The sequence below is a fragment of the Dermacentor silvarum genome, chromosome 8 (assembly GCF_013339745.2).
Source record: "Dermacentor silvarum isolate Dsil-2018 chromosome 8, BIME_Dsil_1.4, whole genome shotgun sequence".
In the NCBI taxonomy this organism is placed as follows: domain Eukaryota; kingdom Metazoa; phylum Arthropoda; class Arachnida; order Ixodida; family Ixodidae; genus Dermacentor; species Dermacentor silvarum.
The window spans coordinates 156,999,328-157,022,115 of record NC_051161.1 but is presented as its reverse complement, the minus strand read 5'-3'; the positions used below and the strand labels follow the sequence as shown (position 1 = coordinate 157,022,115).

Here is a 22,788-nt window from a genome sequence, read left to right as displayed (position 1 = left end):
CGATTCCCGCACGGATCTTTTATAGCCTTCGCCGGCACTTCTCAAACCTTCCTATCGGAGTCGTGATCCTGTAGCATGAACAAAGCCTGGGAATCTTCTAGTCAATTCTCGCATTTTCAGCCGCGGCCGTCGGAGCGTCGTTGAGGAGGGTGGTGACTCATCCGTTGGCGCGCGCTTGGGCTTCTCCCTCTCTCTCTCTCAAGTCGTCGTTTGTTTGGGCGTCTGAGAGGGTGTTTCGGCGCGCGCGCTCTCTCTCTCGTTACCGCCGCCTTCGCATACCTTGTCGCAGCTTCTAAGTCGGGTACAATTTTAGAAGGCAGCGGCATTTGCCCCGTCAAAGGCGGATGCATACGAGCTTCCAACAATGGGCGCGCACTATAGACTTACTTCATGAGCCGGACGGCCGGTGTCCCCACCGACGGAGAACATGGCAGCCCGCGCTTCAAGCTGAGGCGAGTCGCTTCAGCAGGACTATTTCTTCAGTCGCGTAGGTAATCGGCTCCTGAACTTCGGTCATGTGGGCGGGGCCTCTCCTGTCTTCAGATTGTGCCGACCGTTCGACCGTCTGTGGGGTATGCGTTCTCCCCCTCTGTCGAAGCTGCCGCGGGGCCGTCTTGTTTCCTTTCTGCCTTGAGTGATGCGCTCTTTTGTGACACCTATCCAGATGGCGCTCGCATCCTCGGCAGGTCAAATTGGGACTTAGCCTGCCTAATGCGTTTTGGACACTCGCGCGCGTCGGGGCAACAGCGAACAATTAATAAAATAAATAAAAAGTTCCTAGGGTCTTCACATTTTAATAAAAGACGACTTATATTACCCCTGTAAAAACGTCTTCCCAGCAATGTATTTCTGTTTAAAAGTGAAGCGGACTTTAAGGGGATCGGTGTAAGCTTGGTCTTTGTAAGCTGGCTTTCCCACGTTCTATGTTGCAGTGAAGCCTACTCATAAAGAAAAATGCGATGCCAACGGGGCCCGATAACGCTGTAGCGTTCCACTCTTAAAGGCGAAGCTTAATCGTCCTCCGTTTTTTTTATGCTCGTGAATCTAAACGCCCATATTTCTTAATGCATAATGAGCTGCGTGGCACTGCTTCCCGTGTGACTTCGCGAGCTCGCTTCTTAAACTCCTCCCAAAGCAAGAAAGAAAGGAAACACGAAGCAAAATGCTCTCTCACTGAACAAGCGTTCGATCAATTCTATTCACGCAGGTGCATGTCGAGAGAAACGCTGCAAGCAACACTAAGGCGCAGCTGCTGCGCGGAGCATCAAAACGAAAGCGAGCACGTCTTTGAGCGACAGAAGGAGCAGCTCCGCGCCGGCGAGTGTTTCTCTTTGGTGCTGACGTGCAGCGACAACTAGCGCAGGCTTGAGTCGCTCTCGCTCGAAGCGGCTTTGATGTGCCGGACAAGCATGCGCGTGTTCCGGCCTCGGTTCGCTTTGTGAGCGCTTCGTGCCCCGGACATGACCTGCCGCTACTGCGAGCCGTTAAAGTCAAGCAGCCACTGACCGGGAAGCGGATATGCCGACGAACGACGTCTCTCGGGCCTCCGTAGTCGGCGTCGCCGGTCCCAAGGATCACCTACGGTGCGTACTGCTGTGGGTGCAGACTCATATGGTCCATCCTCTAGTCGCCGAGACCACACACTGCTTCAAGCAGAGGTTTTACTGACACCAGTGTTGGGAACTTAGCGAGAATGTTGCTGTGTTTGCTGAGTTTTCAGTCACCTTAACGACAACTTTTCCTTTTTGGGTCCTATGGCGACTTTCTACCGCGAACTCAATAGCTAAAAAATTGTCCTGTTATGAAATGCCTGAGCTGACGTTGACTAAGTTATATGGCTCGTCCTTATTCAATCACAGTGAGATGTATGTGCCGCCATTTATGGCTACCTTCGGAGACATTCCAGTGAGCTTATAGTCGCCCGTCTTGGTGCATAAAAGCTGCTTTTTGTGGGCAAAGTAAAAACTTGACACTTGATAGTAGTAATAGTAAACGCTTATTCCATGAAGGGTACCTCCGGTTATCTTGGTACGTTTTGTCAGCCGCACAGTAAAGGGAAAATGGCAAGCAAAATCTAAGGAACTGAGACAAAAACTAGGTGGCGTCCGTTTCTACGATAACCTAACGGCTTGTAACAAACAGCTGACGCGCACGAACGCTGCTGAAGTTGGTTATCCGTACACTTGGCAGTCAAACGGCAAGGTGTTCACTCGAAAACAAGCGGGTGATAGAGCTATCGTTATTAAATGCGAGCAAGATCTTGGAAAAATGAGATAGCTTGCCTACATTGCTATTTTTTCACACTTTCCCTAAATCATGGCTGCCTTTGAAGTGCACTCGTTCAATACAGGTGTCAAAGTTTATCGAGAAACCATTAAAAGTTCGTTCTCTCTATTTCACTTGAATAGCCGTAGTCTGAGGAACAAATTCGATGAAATAACCCAATACCTTAACGACCTTCAGGAAGCATTTGATGTTATAGCTTTTACGGAAACATGGTATGCTGATAATTGTGATGTCCCAAGCATTGATAACTATACAAACGTTTCCTTGTCTCGAACACAGAAACGTGGAGGTGGGCTATGGGCGTATATAAAAAAAACTATTGCTCATTCTATCATATCTGAATTTTATGTGACTAGTTCGGACATCGAGTCCCTGGCATTGCTAGTTAATAATAGTGTTTTTTAATAGTGTACCGTCCGCCATCCGGTTCCATTAGTGAATTTTGTCAATTCCTCGAAGAGACATTCGACTATGCATTGATAAATAACCTGAAGGCTATTTACATTTGCGATATAAACATTAATTTACTATCTAATCAAAAGTTATCTGTCGATTTTCTTGACATGATGCACAGTCATGGCTTCGAAAATTGCATAACCTCTCCGAAAAGAATAACAAATAGTACAGAAAGTCTTTTAGACGTTTGTCTGACGAATGATAGAAGTGACAATAATTTAGCGGGCACCTTAGCTCTAGGTTTGAGCGATCACATGCCAATTTTCTGCGTATTTCCTTCTGATGCAAAACGAAATCCACAAAGCGATCGGCCTACTTTATTCAGGAAGATTGACGAGGAAAGCCTAACGTACTTTCGAGATCTTGCTGACTGCAGCAATGTGACTCAAGAGACAGATCCAAACACCTCATTTGAATTGTTCACGAATATTTTCACGGTAATATATAATGAGGCCTTTCCTGTGCAACCATTTAGGAAACACAGGAAAAGTAGGAAACCATTTCCCAGAGACTGTATGAAAGAATCGTCGAGAAAAACCGCTTCTTTGCGCGTTTGATACAGACTAAAGAGTCTAATTTATTTCTTGAATATAAAAAATTCGAAATAAATTGGGAGCCGACATTAAGAAAGCACGGAACGAACATTACTTCAATAAGTTCGATGCATGCCATTCCCCGAAGCAAGCTTGGGCTATGTCAAACCAATTAATTGGCGATAATAAGAATTGCATTAACACACCTCTAACCTATGAAGGAGAAACTTTAGACGGTTTCAATTTAGCTAATCGAATGAACGTACACTTTTTAACTGCAGGTATACCTGATGAATCCTATGACGACTCCTTAGATCCTGTGAGTTTTATGACGGGAATGCATTCTAAATCATTATTTTTAATACCATGCAGTCAAAATGACATATTTAATATTATACATTCTCTAAAACTCAAATGCGCCCCTGGCGTAAACATAATGACAAGGCCAGTTAAACAAATCGCCGATATTATCGCCTGTCCTCTGACGCGTATTTGTAACGCCATGCTGACCTCTGGTTCTATTCCTGATGACATGAAAAGCTCGAGTCAGTGTGATCTACAAGGGAGGTAATAGAAATGATCTAAACAACTATAGACCTATCTCTGTGCGGTCAGTATTCGCAAAAGTGGCGGAACATGTAATTAACAATCGTCTATATAGTTATATTTCTGATAACAACACTTTTGTAGATCAACCATTTGGGTTTAGAAAAAACAAAAGCTCAGAATCGGCCTTGCTAGGTATAAAGAAAAAAATGCTTGACAACTTTGAGCGCAAATTAATAACGGTAGGGATCTTCTTAGGCCTGCGCAAGGCTTTTGATTCCGTAGCACACGACATACTGAATGAAAGCTTAGTTATTATGGTATAAGAGGAGTAGCGTTAGACTTACTCAGCAATTATCTGAGTAATTTATTATTACAGTTTGCTATTAGGAGAGATGTAAACCGATATCGTAACCTTTGTCTTGTTTTCTTCACTCACCTTATGATTTCTATTTCTACAATGAATGTTTTGTAACTACTAATGACTGATTTCTTTTAAACTACTGTTTGCATGCTACATAATGACTTACATTTCAGAAGTGTATGTTACTTCCGTACATGTTAGTTTTGTATTTGTTGTTATTAGGTGTGACGTAAAAATGTTGGACTTAAATTTAGTGACTTCGTAAACATTGTGTAAAAATTTGTAAAACTCCTGCTGCTACCGCATGTGCTTGCACAACCGAAGGGAGGCTGGGCCTTTGTCAGGTGTTGCAAAACACCTTTAGCCCAATCTTCCTCGGTCTGCAGTGTATACTGTGAACCGAAATAAAAAAAAAGTTTGTTGTACTGAAGGGGAGTGGGTGGGGCCCTCAGTCCGGGGCTCCGCTGGCCTTAGCGGCTCGCCAGGCTTGGTTGAGGAGAGTCAGATGGCTCTCCCGTTCCGTCCTAGCAAGCCAGGTCTCCCACTGCCTGATACGATTTTAGAAAGTGGGGGTATTGTTTTTCTTTTTCACATTCGGACGGTTCACTCTGCCAGCAGGAGGTAACACATAGATTAAACGAATAATAAGAAAGATGTCTAGGGGAAACTAGACCATAAAAATGACATCAGTTCGATAAAGTTGTGATCAACACCATGGGGTTGTTAGCTAAAATTGGACTCTTTTTACACAGCGACTTGGTCAATATACCAATACCATGCGCTGATCTGTTTATAAAGATGACTTCAGCCGATTCGACTAACTGACTAACATTAAGAAAATTCGACGGACTCATATTTCGACATTTCTCTTCATTCAGGAAAGAGCAAAATATTATGTAAATATGAAATGATTGAAAGTTTTGAGAGAAATGCGCTGCCAGTTCAATACAGTTTACATGAATGTCTTGCATCAGTTACACGACTTCTGCCAAACCCATATCATGAGAAAGAAGGTTATGTTCTGATAGAAAAACGTTAACTGTTGAATTTATTAGTATGAGTTATTCTAACATGCACATATAGTTAATAGGATACTGACACCTACATTTGTAAAATAATATTGTTATGCCTGGCGAACTATAAGAAAACAATTTTAGATAAGCTGGGCTGAAATCGACTACTTGAAAGCAAAATCTGTTTTCTCAAAACAATGGCGATTGTAGGCTCCGAAGCGATATATCCCATTCAGTCACGAATGACAATGAACTGTCAGTAAATTTTATTCCACGGCTGTATTTCAAGAAAGTCAAGGTGGTAGGATATTGCATAGTGCTTTTTGCAGTACTTTGTTGTAATTACATAGAAAATGAGTGTTTATTTTGGGCCTCTTCAGCGCATGTAACTTCATTTTTTTCATCCAAAGAATTTAATAAATCGCTCAAAGCACATGCACAAACTGTTTATTGTCACGACGACTAAATAAAAATTACTGCTTTACCATGCCTAACGGGATGTGGCAAGTGGAACATTCTATCAAACATGGTTATGCCTTGGCTGAAGTGGCCATGTGTAGCAATACTCTGCAAACTGAAATCAAAGGGACCAGTGTAGGGTCAAGACAGTTCAATATAGGCGCGGCGGAAGTTCCGTGTTTTTTTCTCGTCATTACACCACAGAACAGACAAAAACAAGCCTTGTACGTGAATGTGTCCATCGTGATTGAAAGGAAATTAAACAATGTGTATTGACTTTTCTGTCACACTGCGGTTATAGGATGGTTCATCTTATACAGGTTCGCAGACGCGCGTAATGCGAGCCTACGAATGCCGAAGTCAATCATTTGTGGCAAGGAGCGACCTAGTAAACGGTAGCTGCTCACTTGCCTAAATTTTGTTCGCATTACATCCTGAACGATAAAGAAAGCGGTCAAGTTTGCACTCGCTCGTTCAAAACTTAGGCAGAGGGAAGGGGTCAATCCTCAAGTCTTACTGGCTGCTATGGCTAGGTATTAACTTGGTTGCTGTTAGGTCTTGGTTTAACTTACCTGCGCATGTAGGGAAGGTATTCGCGAGCGATTCGGAGGTGCGTTCCCTTTCGCGATATTTCGCGTGACTAGCGCTGGACGCATCGGCGCCTACGAACGACAGCGTTCCTGGCATGCCACAAACGCAGGCAGGCAGGAGCCGTGTCGATGTCGGGCGAAGCGAGCGCGCACCTGCGCCGGCGGTTACTAGGCAACGCGAGGTGACCTCATCGCTACTGCTTTGGCGCATGCGCGGCTAGGCAACGCGGGCGCCATCGGCAGCAGCTCTGCGCATTGCCTCGTTGGTGCTGCTACAATTTCTCGCATCCATTGTGGACCGAATAAAGTTCACTCCCTAACTCTATCTCGTTATCATTTTCTCCTTCCCTCTCCTGAGCATCGCGCGCATCGCGCGCATGCTCTACTTCCCTTTCCTTAACGCCCCATATCAAGGCAACATGTGCACGGCACGGAGAGGAGGCGAGGCACACGCCGCTCCGCGAGGTGGTTGCTAGGCAACGCAGTGAAGTCAAAGCTCGGGGATGTTTTGCGACAGCAGGCGCCACTTTTTACGGTTAGCTAGAACAGCTTGGCTGTTAAAAGTTTATGGTATCACTCATTAGCCTTAGGTACATTCTTCTAGTGAGCAATTCCACGCCGGAGCAAGGTTGAGAGGGAAAGAGAGAACGAAAGTGGAGCAAGATTGATGACGATGACAATATTCGGAAAAGCTTAATCACATAACGGGCAGTCTGATCAATCAAAATCTAGAGTCCAAACTTGTGGGGTATAAGGAATAAAGACTAGATGGTCTAAAAGAGCACACGATCCGAACAAGAGCAACAAATAGCACGCTCGCACAACGGTTCTTGTGGAGACGGGAAAGAGCAGCTGCCAAGGTCTGCACGTCGTGCGCGTACTGCATGTCTGCGTGTGGGCATAATATCGAGATGCCGCGGAAGGTTTGCCTGCAGCGGCTGTATATTCCTTGTAATATAATAAGTTTGGCAGACTCAACTGTCGTTGGCGCCTACGCAATGGGAAGCATTCGTGATTTGTAGAGAACGGTTGTAGGCCTAATGATAATGTTGTCTAGAGAACGGTTATGTAGTAATTATATGCTGTAGTGTTTGCATTTATAGCAACTATAAGACAGAATATATCTAATGGCAGGCTATAGGACTGAAATCAGACTGAAACCCAGTGGCCCGTATACCCTGTGGCCAGAGGGACACTTGCCCAGTGCACAAACCCAATCGTCCTCGTGGCACATAATTTTAGACCGCGCCTGCTCGCCCGCAAGGAAGTGGCCGTACTCGGAGAAGAAGGCTTCGCATTAATACCGGCGCTTGCTTAGGGTGGTTGGTGAAATAGCTGGTTTGAGGATGCTGTTTCTTCTCGGTAACATGTGGCGCCCACACTGCACACTGAGAGCGAAGGCTCTCGCGGAGTAATGGAAGGATCAAAAAGAGGCGAAAAATAAATGTACTTACGAAGTGTCATGGATTGTGCGTGGTCATTAGGACAGCTCAGAAAGCGATATGCCAGCACTCTGTTGTTATTAGGCGCTGTGCAACTTCCTCCCACCAGCTCGGATAAACTCTGGATGTGCTACACTTCACGACTACTGGCTGCAATACTGTGAATGTGAACCTTAATGCAAGGAAACACGCGCGCCACGGAACCAGGCGCATAGTCTCCATTCTGTGCCGCTGAAGGCGCGCCTAAGTAGAAATTTAGTCTTAGGGAAGAGAGCGCACTGCTTCCGCTGGTAGCCACAGCCGGTGAACATTCCGATTTCGTCGTCAAGAATGAAGCCATTTGCGGTGTGCTACCAGGCATAAGCGTTAGCTCATTTTTTATGTTGTACCCTGAAAGTGAAACAAATGGTTCACATCGGTATTTTACATCAGGAGTATCGCCGCCTCAATGTTACAAGCGTAAAAGTAACTTCAATTCCCATCTGATCGGCTCCTGCATGACACACTGCATAGTCATACATAAGTACCAGCGCTACGAATCTTTTCGAATGAAATATAGTGGAAGGTCTTTATCATCGGGAACATTGGCGGGAAGGTAGTTTCAGAAGACGAGAAAAGTAAAGCACTCTTAATTTGCTTTCAACTTCAGCCACACTGCGTCGTTACCTTGTACTCTGCGAGACTACCATCCACTAGCTCGCGACTTCCCTGATATGAAGATCGTGATAGTGCGTTCAACTGAAAAGGGGCAGAGTCGAGCAGAGTCCATAATATCTACCCAGGCTCATAAAATGAGCGACATCAGCAGTCCGGTAAAACGCGCTGACACATTGAAAGATATGAACACGACCAACTGACTGCGGTGTCAGTAACCGCTCACCGGGGCGTTACTACGGAGATGAAGTATAAAGGTAACGCGCCTTTAGCAGCTCACTGCACGCCCCGTCTCCCTCAAGTGCTCTTTCGGAAGATATCAGCAAAGGGCAGCTAGGACGGTAGCAAGACATCTCTCAGAGGCGCATGTCGCAACAACAAATGTCATAGTCTATTTAAATGGCATGTAGATACTCCACTAAGCAGCCGGAAAAAATAATTCGCGCATTACTGTTTGTCGCTCACTACGTTGTCTGTGGGGGCGATTTCTCAGCCCTCTGACGCGTGTCGAGCTTTATATCTGTTTGGCATTTAAGCTGGATCAAGCGCATTCAAAGATGCACTTACTTGTTGGCAGGCAATTTACATCCCATTTCATGGGTGATGTAAGAAAACATTTCTGGAGCCCACGACTCGTCAGCCTTTTAGCTGCGTAGTTACTAATGTCGCACGAATGTTTTAAAAAAAATGTGGTTGATCCCTCTTATATAGGAATCGGTATAGAACACGAAAGTGAAACGTGTCTTCACAGAAGTAGTGTAATGTTTATTGCACATTGATATATAATGTCTATTGGTGTTTTGTGGCTAAAGCGCCCTTAGGCGTTGATGCACCCACGCTGACGCCTGGTGGCACGTCTCCTCCATCACGACTACCAACGTCGATGACCATGAGCAACCGTCGTGCATATGGAAGCTGCACTACGCTGCACACGCTAGCACAACGCGAAAGACGAAGCACGTAACTGACACACTAATACAGCGCGCAAGACAAAGCACGTAACTGAATCGTCACCGAGTCAAATCAGCGCGTACAGCGCGTCGTAATTGCAGCCTCCGCGATCAACTTCAGAAACATTTTCAGAGCTAATTGCGGAGGCCACGCTCCACTGTGATGAGTACGGTGAACGCCACCTAGGTGGCGTTGGTAGTGCTTCTTGATGCCAGCGTCCCTTCGAATGCTGGCATCGAGGCGTCGTAGTGCTGAGACCACCGAAGCGTTCACTGTCGGTGCGCGTTAAGGCCCGACCACATTCGGCGTTTTCCCGGCGTTTCCTGGCGTTTCGTGACCCGGCGCCGCTCAGCGTCGACGCTGAGGGAGGCGCCAAGCCGAAACGTCGTACTCAAGGCACACCAGAAATCTCGGCGCCGGCGCCGCCGCCGGAAGCGGATCGATGAGCGCCGACTTGGCGCCGACCAATCAGCGCATGGCTGCGGCCGCGCTGCTGGCAACTTTTGCAAGCGACTTCCGCAGCAACCATTTCGCGTGCGTGCCACCATGTGGCGCCAGTGTCTCGTCGGCGAGGCGGCGCCGTCTGAGAAAGCAGCCGCTCGTACCTTCGAGCGCGCTGCCGTGAATGTGTGTGCGTGTGTGTGTGTGTGTGTGCCGCAGAACTATAAACAGGGCTTAAAAACCTTAATCGGGAACATTACTCATAGTTCACTTGAATGACATTGCACACTGCTTCTGGTTAAATCTGTCTGGTCACATTGTGCGACGCTGGACTGGCGCTGTTTGCGTGCGTCTCATGTGGCTGGGTGACCTCTCCGGCGCCGTTGATGCAACGACGCCGAGAGACGCAACGGCAGGAAACGCCGGTGAAAACGCTGAATGTGGGCCGGGCTTTAGTGTCATAATGCAGTACTTCTCTTTTCTGCTCGTAGGCGGCGGCACCGCCCCGAGCAAGATCGCGAGTACACGGAGGAGTGTTAGATATATAAGGCGCGTCTGTGTAGCTCTCTGCAAATGCGTTTGTGGCGCAATTTGTGGACACCAATTTCAACAGTTCTTGCCAAAAAACAAAATACATAATCATACATATACACATACTTTCACAGTTGCATGCATCCATGTTGTGCGGTCAGCCATATTTTGGCTGCCATGTCATGTCAGGTTTAAAATTCTTTTAAAGTTGCGAGGGGCTCAATCCTCGTCAGCCAATCCGGGGGGCATTCCTGATCTTTAATTACATCGATGAACTTGGAAACATCCTCCCGGAAAAGTTGTCGCGCAGGCCTTCGGACAAAGTGAAAGTTCCGGCAATAAAGAAAAAAAAAAAGCGTTTGTGGCGCAATGGGTTAAACGCTCGGCGATCTATCGTCGCGGACCGAGAGGTCGTGGGTTCGATTTCCAAATTTTGCATGTTTGTGGAACTTTTTCTTCTGGTTTCTTTCTTTGTATTATGTTCGTGCATGTTCGTGTGACGTATTTCCGTGACGGAAATACGTCAGTGAAGTCTTGGTGGACCCCGGCATAAAACACTTTCGTGTTAAAAAATTACGCGGTGTATTGACCGTGGCACGTAAATATTGCGTAGGCGTATGTATCGTGCATATCACATGGCCACGTAACGACGTGGCTGTGCATTGATGTATGCAGAAGTCGCAATTCCTATAAAACCCATCGTGCACACATATTTCCTCTCAGTGATCAGCAAACGCCTTCTTGCACGCCGTATGATGGCGATGTCGTGCAAGTATTTGCTTTATCTTCTGCAGCATGAAAAAAAAGGAGGACAAAAAGTTTTCCCGACATACTACCTTCCGAAGAATATTTTGTTCTCTATAGAGTACGAAACATCCGGCACAATACTACGAAATGGTAATTTATCTCGCCTCCTTAAAGCACAACGCTCACTAATAGTGAATTTTTATTATTGTACATGGCAGTAAATTCGTTGAAAGAATAACCAATTCTCTTTCTTTTTTTTTTTACTCTCGCAACAAATAATCTGTACAAGTGCGTACAACATGTAGTTACACTGGTTACCTAGGCTTCACAGCCGAATGCGCAGAGGCTGCAGTTTCGGAACTGTGGAGGCAAGACTTGAAGTGCAAGCGATGCGTGAAGACTGCCAATAGACAAATGAAACCTCAATATTTCGTGCGCTGCGTGCTTGAGAGTCGGTGCGGCAGAGCTTGCGGGATGCATTTTAACGCGAGAGCGTTCAGGGCCCCGTGTCGCAGAAAATCCGGCGTCGGCGTGGATGTCGGCGTTCGTGGCGGACCAAATCATCCCGAACCACCCCGACCGTGCAGGTCCTCCGCGTGGTGCAAGATGTTAGTAAACAAAAATCGGATTTCTCACAATGAAATCCGTCAGAAAAATGGTAAAGTATGACTTAACTACAACCTACATACAAGGTGGCGTCAGACTGTTGTTTGAATGTACGAGAAATTCTGTTACGAGGAAAATCAAACACAAGCCCCTTTTGCCAGCATTTCTAACCAAGGAGGTTGAAAAAAAAATGGAAAAAAGAACCGCCTTGTTTCTACCATACCAGCGCTCGGGTATGCTACTTTCGAAAATCTTATCCAGATGGCGCTCGCATCCTCGGCAGATTAGGGAGCATGTAGACTCCCTACGGCAGGTCAAATTGGGACTTGGCCTACCTAATGCGTTTTTGACACGCGCGCGCTTCGGTTATTCAACAATTAATTTTAAAAAATAACTGTGAGCCCTCCCACTTAGGTGGAGATGGAAGACCAGCGAAGCTGTACTATGGTGGGAATTATGTATTTCCAATTATGACTATTAATATGTGATGGTGTAATTGGTTATTTGAACTATTAAAGAATTAGAAATACATATGATCCGGTGGTTTTCATTTATTTAGTGACCACAGGGAACATGGCCTTATGGTCGCTACGGCACACCACCATAGGTTTTACGGCAAAGGTTGGCACGTTCTTCATAAACACATCACCAACGCCGCGCGCGTTGGGTGCGAACGCGGGTAAAACGCCGCCACCGTCGACAACAGTTCTGCGCGTTGTTTGTGTGACCGCACACAACCGCTGTCAAAACGCTGTCAAAACGCTGGCGTCAGGAAGCGCGCCAGCAGTAGTTGGCGAAGGTTCATGCGGTCGATCGCTTCAACGGCAACTGAGCAGCGAAAGCACAGCGCATACAAAGGTAGGAGCCGTGTTGCAGATCGATTTCAAGATACGGTGCGTGCGACCACCTGGCGCCGCGCAAAGTACAAGTTGCTCGTAGAGCAGAAGCCGCAACCCCTCCCTCCCGCGCTGCCTTCCCGCTGTCCTCCTTTCGCGTGAAAGATTGAGTCGCCAGTTCCCCGTCGCTCGTTGCGCTGTTCCTCCCACCGAACGGCACGCGGCCTAGTCATGGTGAGGCGTAAGGGCAACTGACTGATAAGAACGCTAGCGCGATGTCTACGTGACGGAATGGCTAAACGCCATTATCGACACTGTTAGGGAACAGGTGGGCGAGAGCCCAGAGAGAAGGCAGTTTCACACGGTGCGACTGCGGCGAAAAAAATCGTTCTGCCGCGCACGTCGCTGAACGATTTTCGCTGACATCTTTCACATGCGTCTGCGAAGGCGCGTTTCCGTCAGAGCGACGCCGAAGGTCGCCCCCTGCTCACGAAGCATCCAAGCCTGCATTGCTAAATAAAAACAACCTAGAAACTAGCAATATATTCAAAGTTTCTTATTATTATTTTGAAAATAGAATGCGTACACTATTTTTTAATGTTTAAAAGCGTTGAGACTTTACGATCGCTTAGCCTGCAACCGCGGCGAGTGAAACGTTGCACAACACCGCAAGTATGAGCGTGCGGCTAGTGCGGCGTCGGTGGTTTCGTTTAGTATCCCGTTGTTGAGGTAACATATCGAAGCCACAACTCTTCTCCTGGAGGAGTATTTGCAAAAGAGGAAGCAACCATTGAGTGCACAAGCACCTGGCACAATTTGTAGCGATGAAGAGGTTCACGACGGTGACGATCAAGTGGGTACGTGCCGTATGTTCAAAGCGGCCTCTGCTCCCGACCTGGATAGCGTGCGGCGTTTCTTTTTAAACGAATTGTGTGAGTTGGAGAAAACAAAAATTTTTCATGAAGCTCCTGAACCACAGGCGCATTTAAGGGGCCTCTCAAGGTACCGTTCGTTTCTTTTTTTAAAACAGCGTATGGCGTCTATCAAACTACGGTACAAAAAGAAAATAAAAGAAACAAGAGCACGTGTGCACAAGAAATTCTCAACAGGAACGGTTGTGCAGCTGGGTTTACACAGTTTTGTTAGTATTTATTTTAATAATATAGCGATCGCATCGCGGAAATTTAGAGCTCGTTGTTAAATATATGCAATTAGTTCTTCTTGCGTTTCTTTTGCTCTTCTTTTTTTCTTGTACTACTCCCACAATTTTCCAGTCATCATTTTGAGATGGCAATGAAAGGGCCTATATTTGACCGTAGCACGGGTTGAGTCCCTTCTCCGTCTTCCTGCGGTACGCGGCTGGAAACGGGGACTTGAACAAAGGGCAAGAAGCTGTCGCATTATCCAAAAGAGGAAACAGCTCGACCAAATCGCCGGTACGGACAAATTGGTCTGCTACCATAATATTACATTCCTGTGTGTGCACATCGCTATGTACTTCAGCGTTTGTAAACGTCGCGCACATGTTCTGTCGTACAGATCGAGAAAGCGAGAGTCGAATCGCAGATATCAGGGAAGGGATCAACAAGTGTCAGGGCATTTCTTGCGTGTAGAAAAGCGTTCTCGCTGCCATTACCATTTTAATAACTTCTCGCAAAAAGCACGAAGGCTACAGACAGACAGACAGACAAAGAACTTTTATTCAGGTCCTGAGGAACTGCGTTTGGACGCCCCCTTTCAGGGGGAGTCGGTAGCAGTCGCGGGCCGCTCCCACGCAGGGACCGGAAGACCGTGGCCCTCCGCCGTCTCGCAGGCCCTCTGGACAGCCCGAAGTTGAACCGAGAGGTCGCCGCTTTTAAGGGCTTCCTCCCAGACCTCTTCGTTGTTGAACTCTGTGTCGCGTAACGCAGGACATTGCCAGAGCATGTGAGCTAATGAGCAGTACGCCTCTCCGCAGTCCGGACATTGCGGTTCGATGTTGGGCGAGAAGTGACTAAATCTGCCCCTCGAAGGGAAAGACCCCGTTTGGAGCATCCTAAAGGCCGTCGATTGCGATCGAGTGAGTCTAGGGTGAGGAAGTGGAAAAGCCCTCCGCGAAAGATGATAATGAGTCAAGATCTCGTGGAAAGTGAGGAGCGAGTCCCTGTACCTCCCGGCGTCCCCGCCTTCGAATCCGCCGGCACCGCCGCGGTGAGCGAAACCTCGCGCACGGTCATGGGCAAATTCATTGGCGTTGGGAACATCGGGATGTACGTTGGCCCCCATGTGGGCCGGGAACCATTTTATAGTGTGAAACCCGGGAGCAACCTCGCTGCCGAGGATGGCCGCTGCTTCCCGCGAGATCGAGCCCGAAGCGAAAGCCCTAGCTGCGGACCGCGAGTCCGTGAATATATTTGGACGCGACGGGTCCTTCATTGCTATAGCGATGGCGATGGCCATTTGCTCAGCCACTGTTGCCGAAACATTTCGAACCGAGGCAGAACATAGGAGTTTGCCAGTATGGTCGACAGAAACCACTGCGAAGCAATCGGAACGCTTGTACTGGGCTGCATCGACAAAGGCTGCGAGATCCCGACTATCTGCAACCGAGTTTAATAAAGAACGAGCCCGAGCTACGCGGCGCCCTACATTGTATTGCGGGTGGACATTTCTTGGAAGTGGAGCTACCGTAAACGTACCTCTGATTGAGGATGGTAGAGTCACTTTACGCTAGTTAGTTTCCGTAAGACCGCAGCCTATGGATTCCAGGATGCGCCTACCAGCCCGCGAGGACGATAGACGCACGACCTGAGCCATCTGCTGGGCCTCGATTACCTCCGCGAGTGAGTTATGCATGCCTAATTGTATGAGCTTCTCGGTGCTGGTGGTGATAGGCAAGCGTAGAACTCGCTTTATACTTTTGCGCATTAGTGCATCGATTTTTGTCTCTTCCCTTTTGTACCAGTGCAGCGCCGAAGCGACGTAATTAATGTGGCTCATGAGAAACGCATGGTAGAGCCGTAGGAGATTGCTCTCGCTCAGCCCTCCCCTGCGGTTCGAGACCCTGAGTATGAGCCTAAGCATGCTCTCCGTCTTGGAGGTGATGCGGGCTATTGTCTGTGAGTTGCCCCCTTTGGACTCCAATAGGAGTCCGAGGATCCTGATGGAGTCTACCCTGGGGATCATCAGCCCATCCCGTGTGCATAGAGCTATGGGAATCTGCTCTAAAGGAGTGAAGTTCCTCACCCCTTGTCGTGTGGGTCTGTACAGTAATAACTCGGACTTAGCCGGTGACAGGCTCAGGCCCGAACCGACTAGAAAGTTCTCCGTGATGTCTAGTGCCTGTTGAAGCGCCTGCTCTACCCTGGCGTCGGACCCTCCCATGCACCACACGGTGATATCGTCCGCGTAGAGAGCATGGTTAGTTCCGCGCACCATGGCGAGTCGCTCCGAGAGGCCTTTCATGGCAGTATTGAAGAGTAGAGGAGATATGACTGCCCCCTGTGGGGTGCCTCTCGCTCCCAAGGTAAATTCCTCGGATTTGACCTGACCGATCTTGATGGTAGCCCTGCGATCCCTCAGAAAGGAGCGTTGTCCCAGCCCGTGGAAACGTTGTCCCAGCCCCATATCCGAGACCGCCTCAAGCACAAACTTGTGCGAGATATTGTCAAAAGCTTTGGCCAGATCTAGAGCTAGTATGCCTCTAGTATCCCTGGTGTAGTTGTCAATAATCTGTCTCTTTATAAGGAGCATGACATCCTGTGTGGATAGTGCTCTCCAGGCGAGCATTCTCTTGGATCAACGTAGCTACCCTGGGGTCTTCCCTATGCTCAGGCAATGCTACCTGCGTTACCTTTCGTGGCGGCGCCGCTGGCTTCGGCTTGGCACGATCCGCCCAGGTAGGATCTTTCTGGATCCGCACCCGGCAGTGAGAGCGCCCTCTGGAGCGAGAGCGAGAGCTGCGCCGGCGGCCAGCTGGCGTGACGGAGCGCCCCCGCCTGGGAGCACTTGCCACGCTGGAATCACGTGGCCGGCCTTCCTGGGCCAGCTGTTGCTGAGTCTTTTTGGCGCGCTATCGGCGCCGTCTTCTCCGTCGCACGACGTAAGGGACTTGAAAGCGTTCTTTACACGTTCTGTCCGCCATGGGATGTGGCCCTCCGCAAAGGGCACATTTCGGTGAGCACTGGTGATCTTCGGGTGGGGAGGCGAGTCCACAGCCTCTGCACACCCTCTTGTTTGGGTTGGGGCAAACATCGGCCCTGTGGCCTAGGCCTCCACACGCGTAACACACGTCGGTTTGGCGCTTGTAGAGTTTGCAGCGTAGCAAGCTGACGCCGCACATGACGTAGTTTGGCACCTTCATGCCGTCGAAAAGCACTACCACCGTCGTGGTGTTCTTGATCCTCTTGGCTTCTAGGGCCTTTGGATTTCGGTGGTTGACAATCATCGTTTGGAGCTGGGCCTCGCTGATGTCGGTGTCCACGCCTCGTATGACTCCTTTACAGGTGTTATCGGGGGCCGCCATATATGCCACCACCTTGTATGATCCTTCGCTTAGTCGAATCTGTTGGATCCCTGCGTAGGCGTTTGCATTCTTCTTCGCCGGAGTGGAAACGACGAGAATGTTCTGGGCAACGTTAGGGCAAACGATGTCACCCTCGGTCTCTGCTGGGGCTAGAGCAGCCGCCATGGCAAGAGCTTGTGAGAGCCTAATTTGGCTTGTTTTTCTGATGTCAAGTCCGTCCCTCGGCCTGACGATAATTCGTATGTGGTCCCTCGGTAGCCGGGGGAGCCTCGATGCGGCTGCGAGGCGCTTCATCGCGCCTTGCGGGGCTGCCGTGCGGCGGCCTCCCTTCGAGCCCACGTGCGATGCGTTGCCCGCCGAAACTGGCGTTTCTACACGAGCTTTCTTGTTCCTGCCCAGCGCTGTCGTCCAACCAGGGCTATTCGCTTCTTCGCGAGAGATATCCTCTCCCTCCACCATCTCTACTTCGGGCATGTTGCCCCTCTTCGTCGAGGTAGGCCTAAGCCTACCCGCGCCTCGCCGGCGTGGTCCACACGAAAAGTTCCAATTATTTGGCAAAACGACAACTTACCGAAAAAGGTCCGGTATCGACGTGATCCCCTGAAGTTACTGCGTCGAATGATGCACAGCTTGGCCACGGGAACCACAAAAATCTGACCGAAAACATTTAAATGAGCCGGAGCCGATCTGTCCACATCCGCACTGGTCGGCGCCTTCTTCTACGTGGCTGCAAAAGCCTCCTGCAAAATGTTATTATCCTTACAACGCGTTCTAAAAAGTGCAAAATTACCGATGCGTGCGAAAGAACAGAACGAACAACACGCGCTTTTGTGTCGTTCGTGTCCCTTATTTATTGCGCATTTCTTACTTTGTTCATTTTGGTATAGCAAGTGCAAGGAATAATGTCTTCTCGCTATGTAACCCCTATAGCTATAATTTTGTTCGAAGTCTATTGAACATCATTTTCTCAATGCACGTAGAGGGCTTTCAAACGAACTCAAGGAAGAAATTTACCTCTTATTTGTGCCTTCTATCTTGAACAGTAACTACCTCGATAACAAAGGTGGTGAAGTGGACGAATGTTTTGTTCTCGCGAAATGCAGAAAGCAGTGAGCACAAAGCTCGGGTGTCACCGGAAACCCGTATTTGTAGCACGCCCCTGCAGTAGAGCTCTGCATCAGCTTAGCATAGCAAGCGAAAGAAAAATTGGCTGTTTCGCCTCAAGAGCGAAGCGCTGTCTGCGATAGCAAGGGTTTAGAGTTTCGCTTCAACTCCCGGGATGGTGTTCTACGTATATGGGCGGGTCCGACTAACGCGGAGGCGTCGAAATATTTGGAACCCTTACAGGCTTTAGCACGCCGCGTAGTGATTGTGAGGGCATCGCACATCGGCTACTACGCTGCTGTTACGTATTCGGCGGCTCGACGCCGAGAGCGGCAGGACGACCGGCCCAAGGAACAGACGACCCACGTAGCGCCAGGAAGACAATCACCTTTATTCTTTCAGCGACCCGCTTTTTGTGCGCTACGTAGCCAATCAGGGGGTGGCAAAAAGAAAAGAAAAGATATCGCGACAAGCCGGGCAATCTTATCTGCAGGCCCCAACGTAGAGTGTGACCAGCACCGCGAATGTTACACTGCCCGTAAGGAGCCCCGCGTAGGTAAAATTACACTATGCTGAGGTTTGAACATTGATATTGTTTTGCAATTTTATTATTTAATAGTCTGAAAAGGTTTCAGATAAAAACCATGCACTTCGAATGTTAGACTTCATGATCTTTGTTTGCGGGCTGCCATTCTCAAAAAAAGTGAGAGCAATAATTTCGTTAAGAAGGTAAGACCTGGTTTGAGCAACCTCGCTGGTCGAATAGCAAAGCAATCTACCTGGAATTTTGCATGTCTGAACCTATATCATATGTATTTCTTAATACATTCGCAGCCCCACGGCAACGCTGATGACGTCAGCGAAAGTCCGTCTGGAGTGTGCATGTAAATAAATTTAAATAAAGCTCATATAAGCGAAGTAGGCGCGAGAAGTCGGCACCTACTATGCGCTCGCCACTAAGAAACCTACTTCTGCTGCCTTACGAAAGCTCGCGTGTTTGCGGCTCAAGCAGCGCTGACCGTACGCCGTGTAGCATAATTCGCCACTAATTATTGTGAAGAAGCCCACAATTCTGAAGGCTATCGCAACTATTTCAGGGTTAAAACTCGCTAGCCTGGTGGAGCGTGTCATCTCAGGTTGCAGGCAACGAGAGCCTGCAACGAAAACACCGGCAGCTGTGGCCGTCAGGGAGAGACGAAGTCTGATTTCTATGCTTTTCGCGTCCGTTTGACGCATAACCCGTGGAACTAAGGGCAACTGTAGAAGCGCGGAGAGCGGTATCGAAATATAATTTATTAAATTACACTGCGGTGCTGTGTATATATATGACGTTCAGCTGTGTTGCTGCGACGTAGTGTACATTTGCTGTCGTAGGAAATGACGCACTGTATTTCGCTTGCGTTCGCCTCCAGGGTCTCTTCGCTCCTTTCCATTGTTAAGTTTCTCGAAACGCAAATAATACTTAGTGCGTCAAAGAAATAAAAGCGAAGTGACTGATATTAGAAAGATCAGGCGCTGACATTTTACTGAACTGGTGAATATCGGGATGAAACAGAAACAACGTCATCGTCTCACATTGCGACGCGCTGACTGCTCCAGGAAAAAAAGCGTTGCCATTTCAACGTCATTCCTTTCCTTATTTATTTTTTTGCTCCATTCCTACGTCGGATTCCTACATCGCATGATAGTACGTGGTTGAAAATAATTAAAAGACCACATTCTCAATTATATTGTATATCTGGACGGAAGCACATGTTAGACCTGCGCAAATCACGGGGTCGTCTCGTGGGTGAACCCATTAGGTTTCCTATTAATATTCTGTAAAGAAACTCTGCATGGCTGAATTTCAACTTCAGTCTCTGTCAAAGTTTCTGCTTCAATCGCGTGCTTGGCATGCTGGTACGGCTTCATCCAGAGTACACGCTACTTAAAAGCACTTAAGAATTTCTAGGCTGAAATTTAACGCCGTTTCATGTGGTTCACTAATAGCTAGACGCTTGACAGCCTGCGCCGGCCGCAAGAAAAAAAAAAACACGTGATAGTCCATCCGTTTCTTGGTCGAACTCCAGCATTGTTTGACGGCAACCGTCATCAAAAAATGCTGCATCGACAGCAAAGTGCTCAACGACCCGAGTTACGTGGCAGAGCTAGAGAAAGCGTCAGGCAAGCAACCTACGATAGTCTTTGAAACGTGCAAAGAACGATGCGAAAGAATTTTTTTTCTTTTGCTGCTTTCTTTTCTAGTGTAGGAGCATGGGATGGATGGCAGTCTATCTAAAATGCCAAATTCATTACTCAAGCAACAAGAAAGAAAGAAACTCAAGAAGAAAAGACTATGGGGGCACATAAGCAATTCTTGTGATGTGTAAATGTGATAGCTTTACTTATTGATGAGTGTGTCGCTGAATTATGTGACTGAATTTGGTGTCGCGGCGACATTTTGCAGAGTTTAGTGCTGCTGCGTTATGTTTCAGAGCGTAATGTTGCTGCTTATGACGTCGCAACAACGCAAGACGACATACCGACCATATTGCGATCTCTCAGCTAAGTTTTATTCGCGGAGTTTCCATTTAAGTAGTGTTTCACGCACATTCTGTTGAGTATTCCTTCCCGATGAAACCAGTCTTTAGCACGATGACAACAACTTGCCGAGCTATGACACTACATTTATTCATCGGCTTCGTAGGCGAACTCCACCTCATACTCTGGTGGGATGTCGTAGTCGTCGTCCGATGGGTACATGAAACGCGTTGCAGCCCATAAGTCACCCATGGGCTCCGGCAACGGCGTCTGCGGGTCCAAGTTGATCGACTGCTAGCATCGCTGCGTTGCGGTGGTCTCGTACTTCGTCGGCAGTGAACTGGCGCCTCCGGACACGCTTTGCTGTTTCGCCTGATGATGTAGACGCGAGCGATTCAACTTCGGACGATGAAGTCTCCGTAGCGCCGACAGTGGCGCCACTCCTATCATGCGCCATCTAGGGAATCGCCCTCCGGGCAGAGCCCAACCACTTGCACAGCCTCGAAGATGTTCATCACTGTCGCCTGTTGCAACGGTGGCGCAATGTAACGCTAGCGTGGTGGTTAGCGCGCTCGGCTACGGAGCAGTTGCTGTGGCAGTGAGGCAGGGGATCGAATTCTCACCGTGGCCACTTTTAATGCGAGGGCATTACTTGACTCATTCTCGCCGTTTCGCTGTGGCCGGTGGCCGCATCGCGAGCTGAGCCGTTGCCTAGCAACCGCCGCAGCTAGCAGCGCCGCTCGCCGCGCCATCTGGCGTCGTATGCTCGAGTTACCACGGCGCGGCGACGCGCCGCCGCCGCCGCAGTTGTGTTGCAAGCGTTCGCCGCTTGCATCTGGCATGACGTCAGAGGAGCAGCCGGTGAAACCGCGTTGCAACAGAGGAGGAGCCGGCGTTGCATGGTATATATAGAAGGGGCGGTTCGGTGGGATTCGTCGGCAGATATGGAAAGTGAGTCGGAGAGACTCAAAGAAGCCGTGCTTCGTCGTCGCGACGAAACCAAGAAGAGGCAGCGAGCCGAGGAGACGGAGGAAGAACGAGCCGCAGGCCTCGAGAAGCGTCGTAAGTACGAAGCGGCCAGGCGAGTGGATTCAGATGAGGATAGCGCCCGAAACGTGTTCAAGTCACTGGACGACAACCCCTTATCCTCCCGCCTCACCGACCATCGGGCCGTCTTTGTGGCAATTGAGAAACAACAAGATAAATATTTTCAAAATAAATACGTTACACCTTAAAAATGTCTAGTCTTTAATGTAACCATAACTTAACGAGAAGTAACAACCAAACCTAAACACTCAGACGTACGAAGCTAAACGATAAAGATGTCTCTGCAGAGAGAACCAAGCTAAACAATAAGATTAACCGTACCTCTCGTTACGCACACCAAGGCATAACTGAGATAAGCCACAGCCAATTTTTTTTTCTACACGCGGACACGACCATCGGAGACTGAGCCCTTAACAGCTTCGCTGTAAAAAAAAAGAAAAAAAAAAGAAACATGGCCACGGTGGCCGCAGCCGTGGCCTAGTTGTAGAGAGCCCGCCTCGGCTGCGGGAGGTGGTGGATACGATTCCCACCGCCGTTGGGCCCCCACTGGTTCAAATGGGCACAAGTGTACCCCAGCCTGGCGCTCGGCTTCCTTCAGGGGTTACACGCTTGGGAAAGGAGCCTGCACCCTGAACTCCCGTCGAAACCCTCCTGAGCACAGACATACTCACACAAAAGTGATGTTTAGGCCGCTCCCATGGTGGCCATTTGCCATGTAGCGCTCCAAATGCACCTATTGAGGTGGGGACAGCGTCAGGTTGGTGACAAGCACCCTTTTCCAAGCGTCAGGTCCCATAATGGCCGAGTGCCAGCTCGAGAGCGCGCTTGTACCTATTTTACCGGCAGGTACCCGGTAAAATACCGACCGCAGCGGTGGCTTAGTGGTAGAGCATCCGCATCGCATGCGGCAGGTACACAGCTCAAATCCCGGTGCCCCCGGAAACCCATCGATTATTTCTAATAAGTGGAGATGTCCCCTGGCCTGGTGCTCGGCTCTCATGGGGGTTCCCATCTCGAAGGAAGGGGCCCAAAAGAAGCAATAGAGTTCTCTCTACGCGCCTGGTTGCCCGACCACATACGGCCTTTTTGAAGAGTTTCCGCCGCGACTGTGGGAGGCAAGTGCTGCCGCCGGGTACCTACAGGTAAAATAGGTTCAAG

General features: G+C 48.7%; 1 protein-coding gene across 2 annotated transcripts in view; it reads left to right on the top strand.

The window, feature by feature from the left end:
• The first annotated feature begins 1,308 nt into the window (after positions 1 to 1,308).
• Positions 1,309 to 22,788, top strand: part of LOC119461789 (solute carrier family 41 member 1-like) — a 299,478-nt gene continuing 277,998 nt past the window's right edge. For both annotated transcript variants that reach the window (XM_049672181.1, XM_049672179.1), the window contains exon 1: positions 1,309 to 1,583. In XM_049672181.1, the coding sequence (XP_049528138.1) occupies positions 1,519 to 1,583 (65 nt within the window). In that variant the 5' untranslated portion in view covers positions 1,309 to 1,518. The remainder of the gene's footprint in view (positions 1,584 to 22,788) is intronic.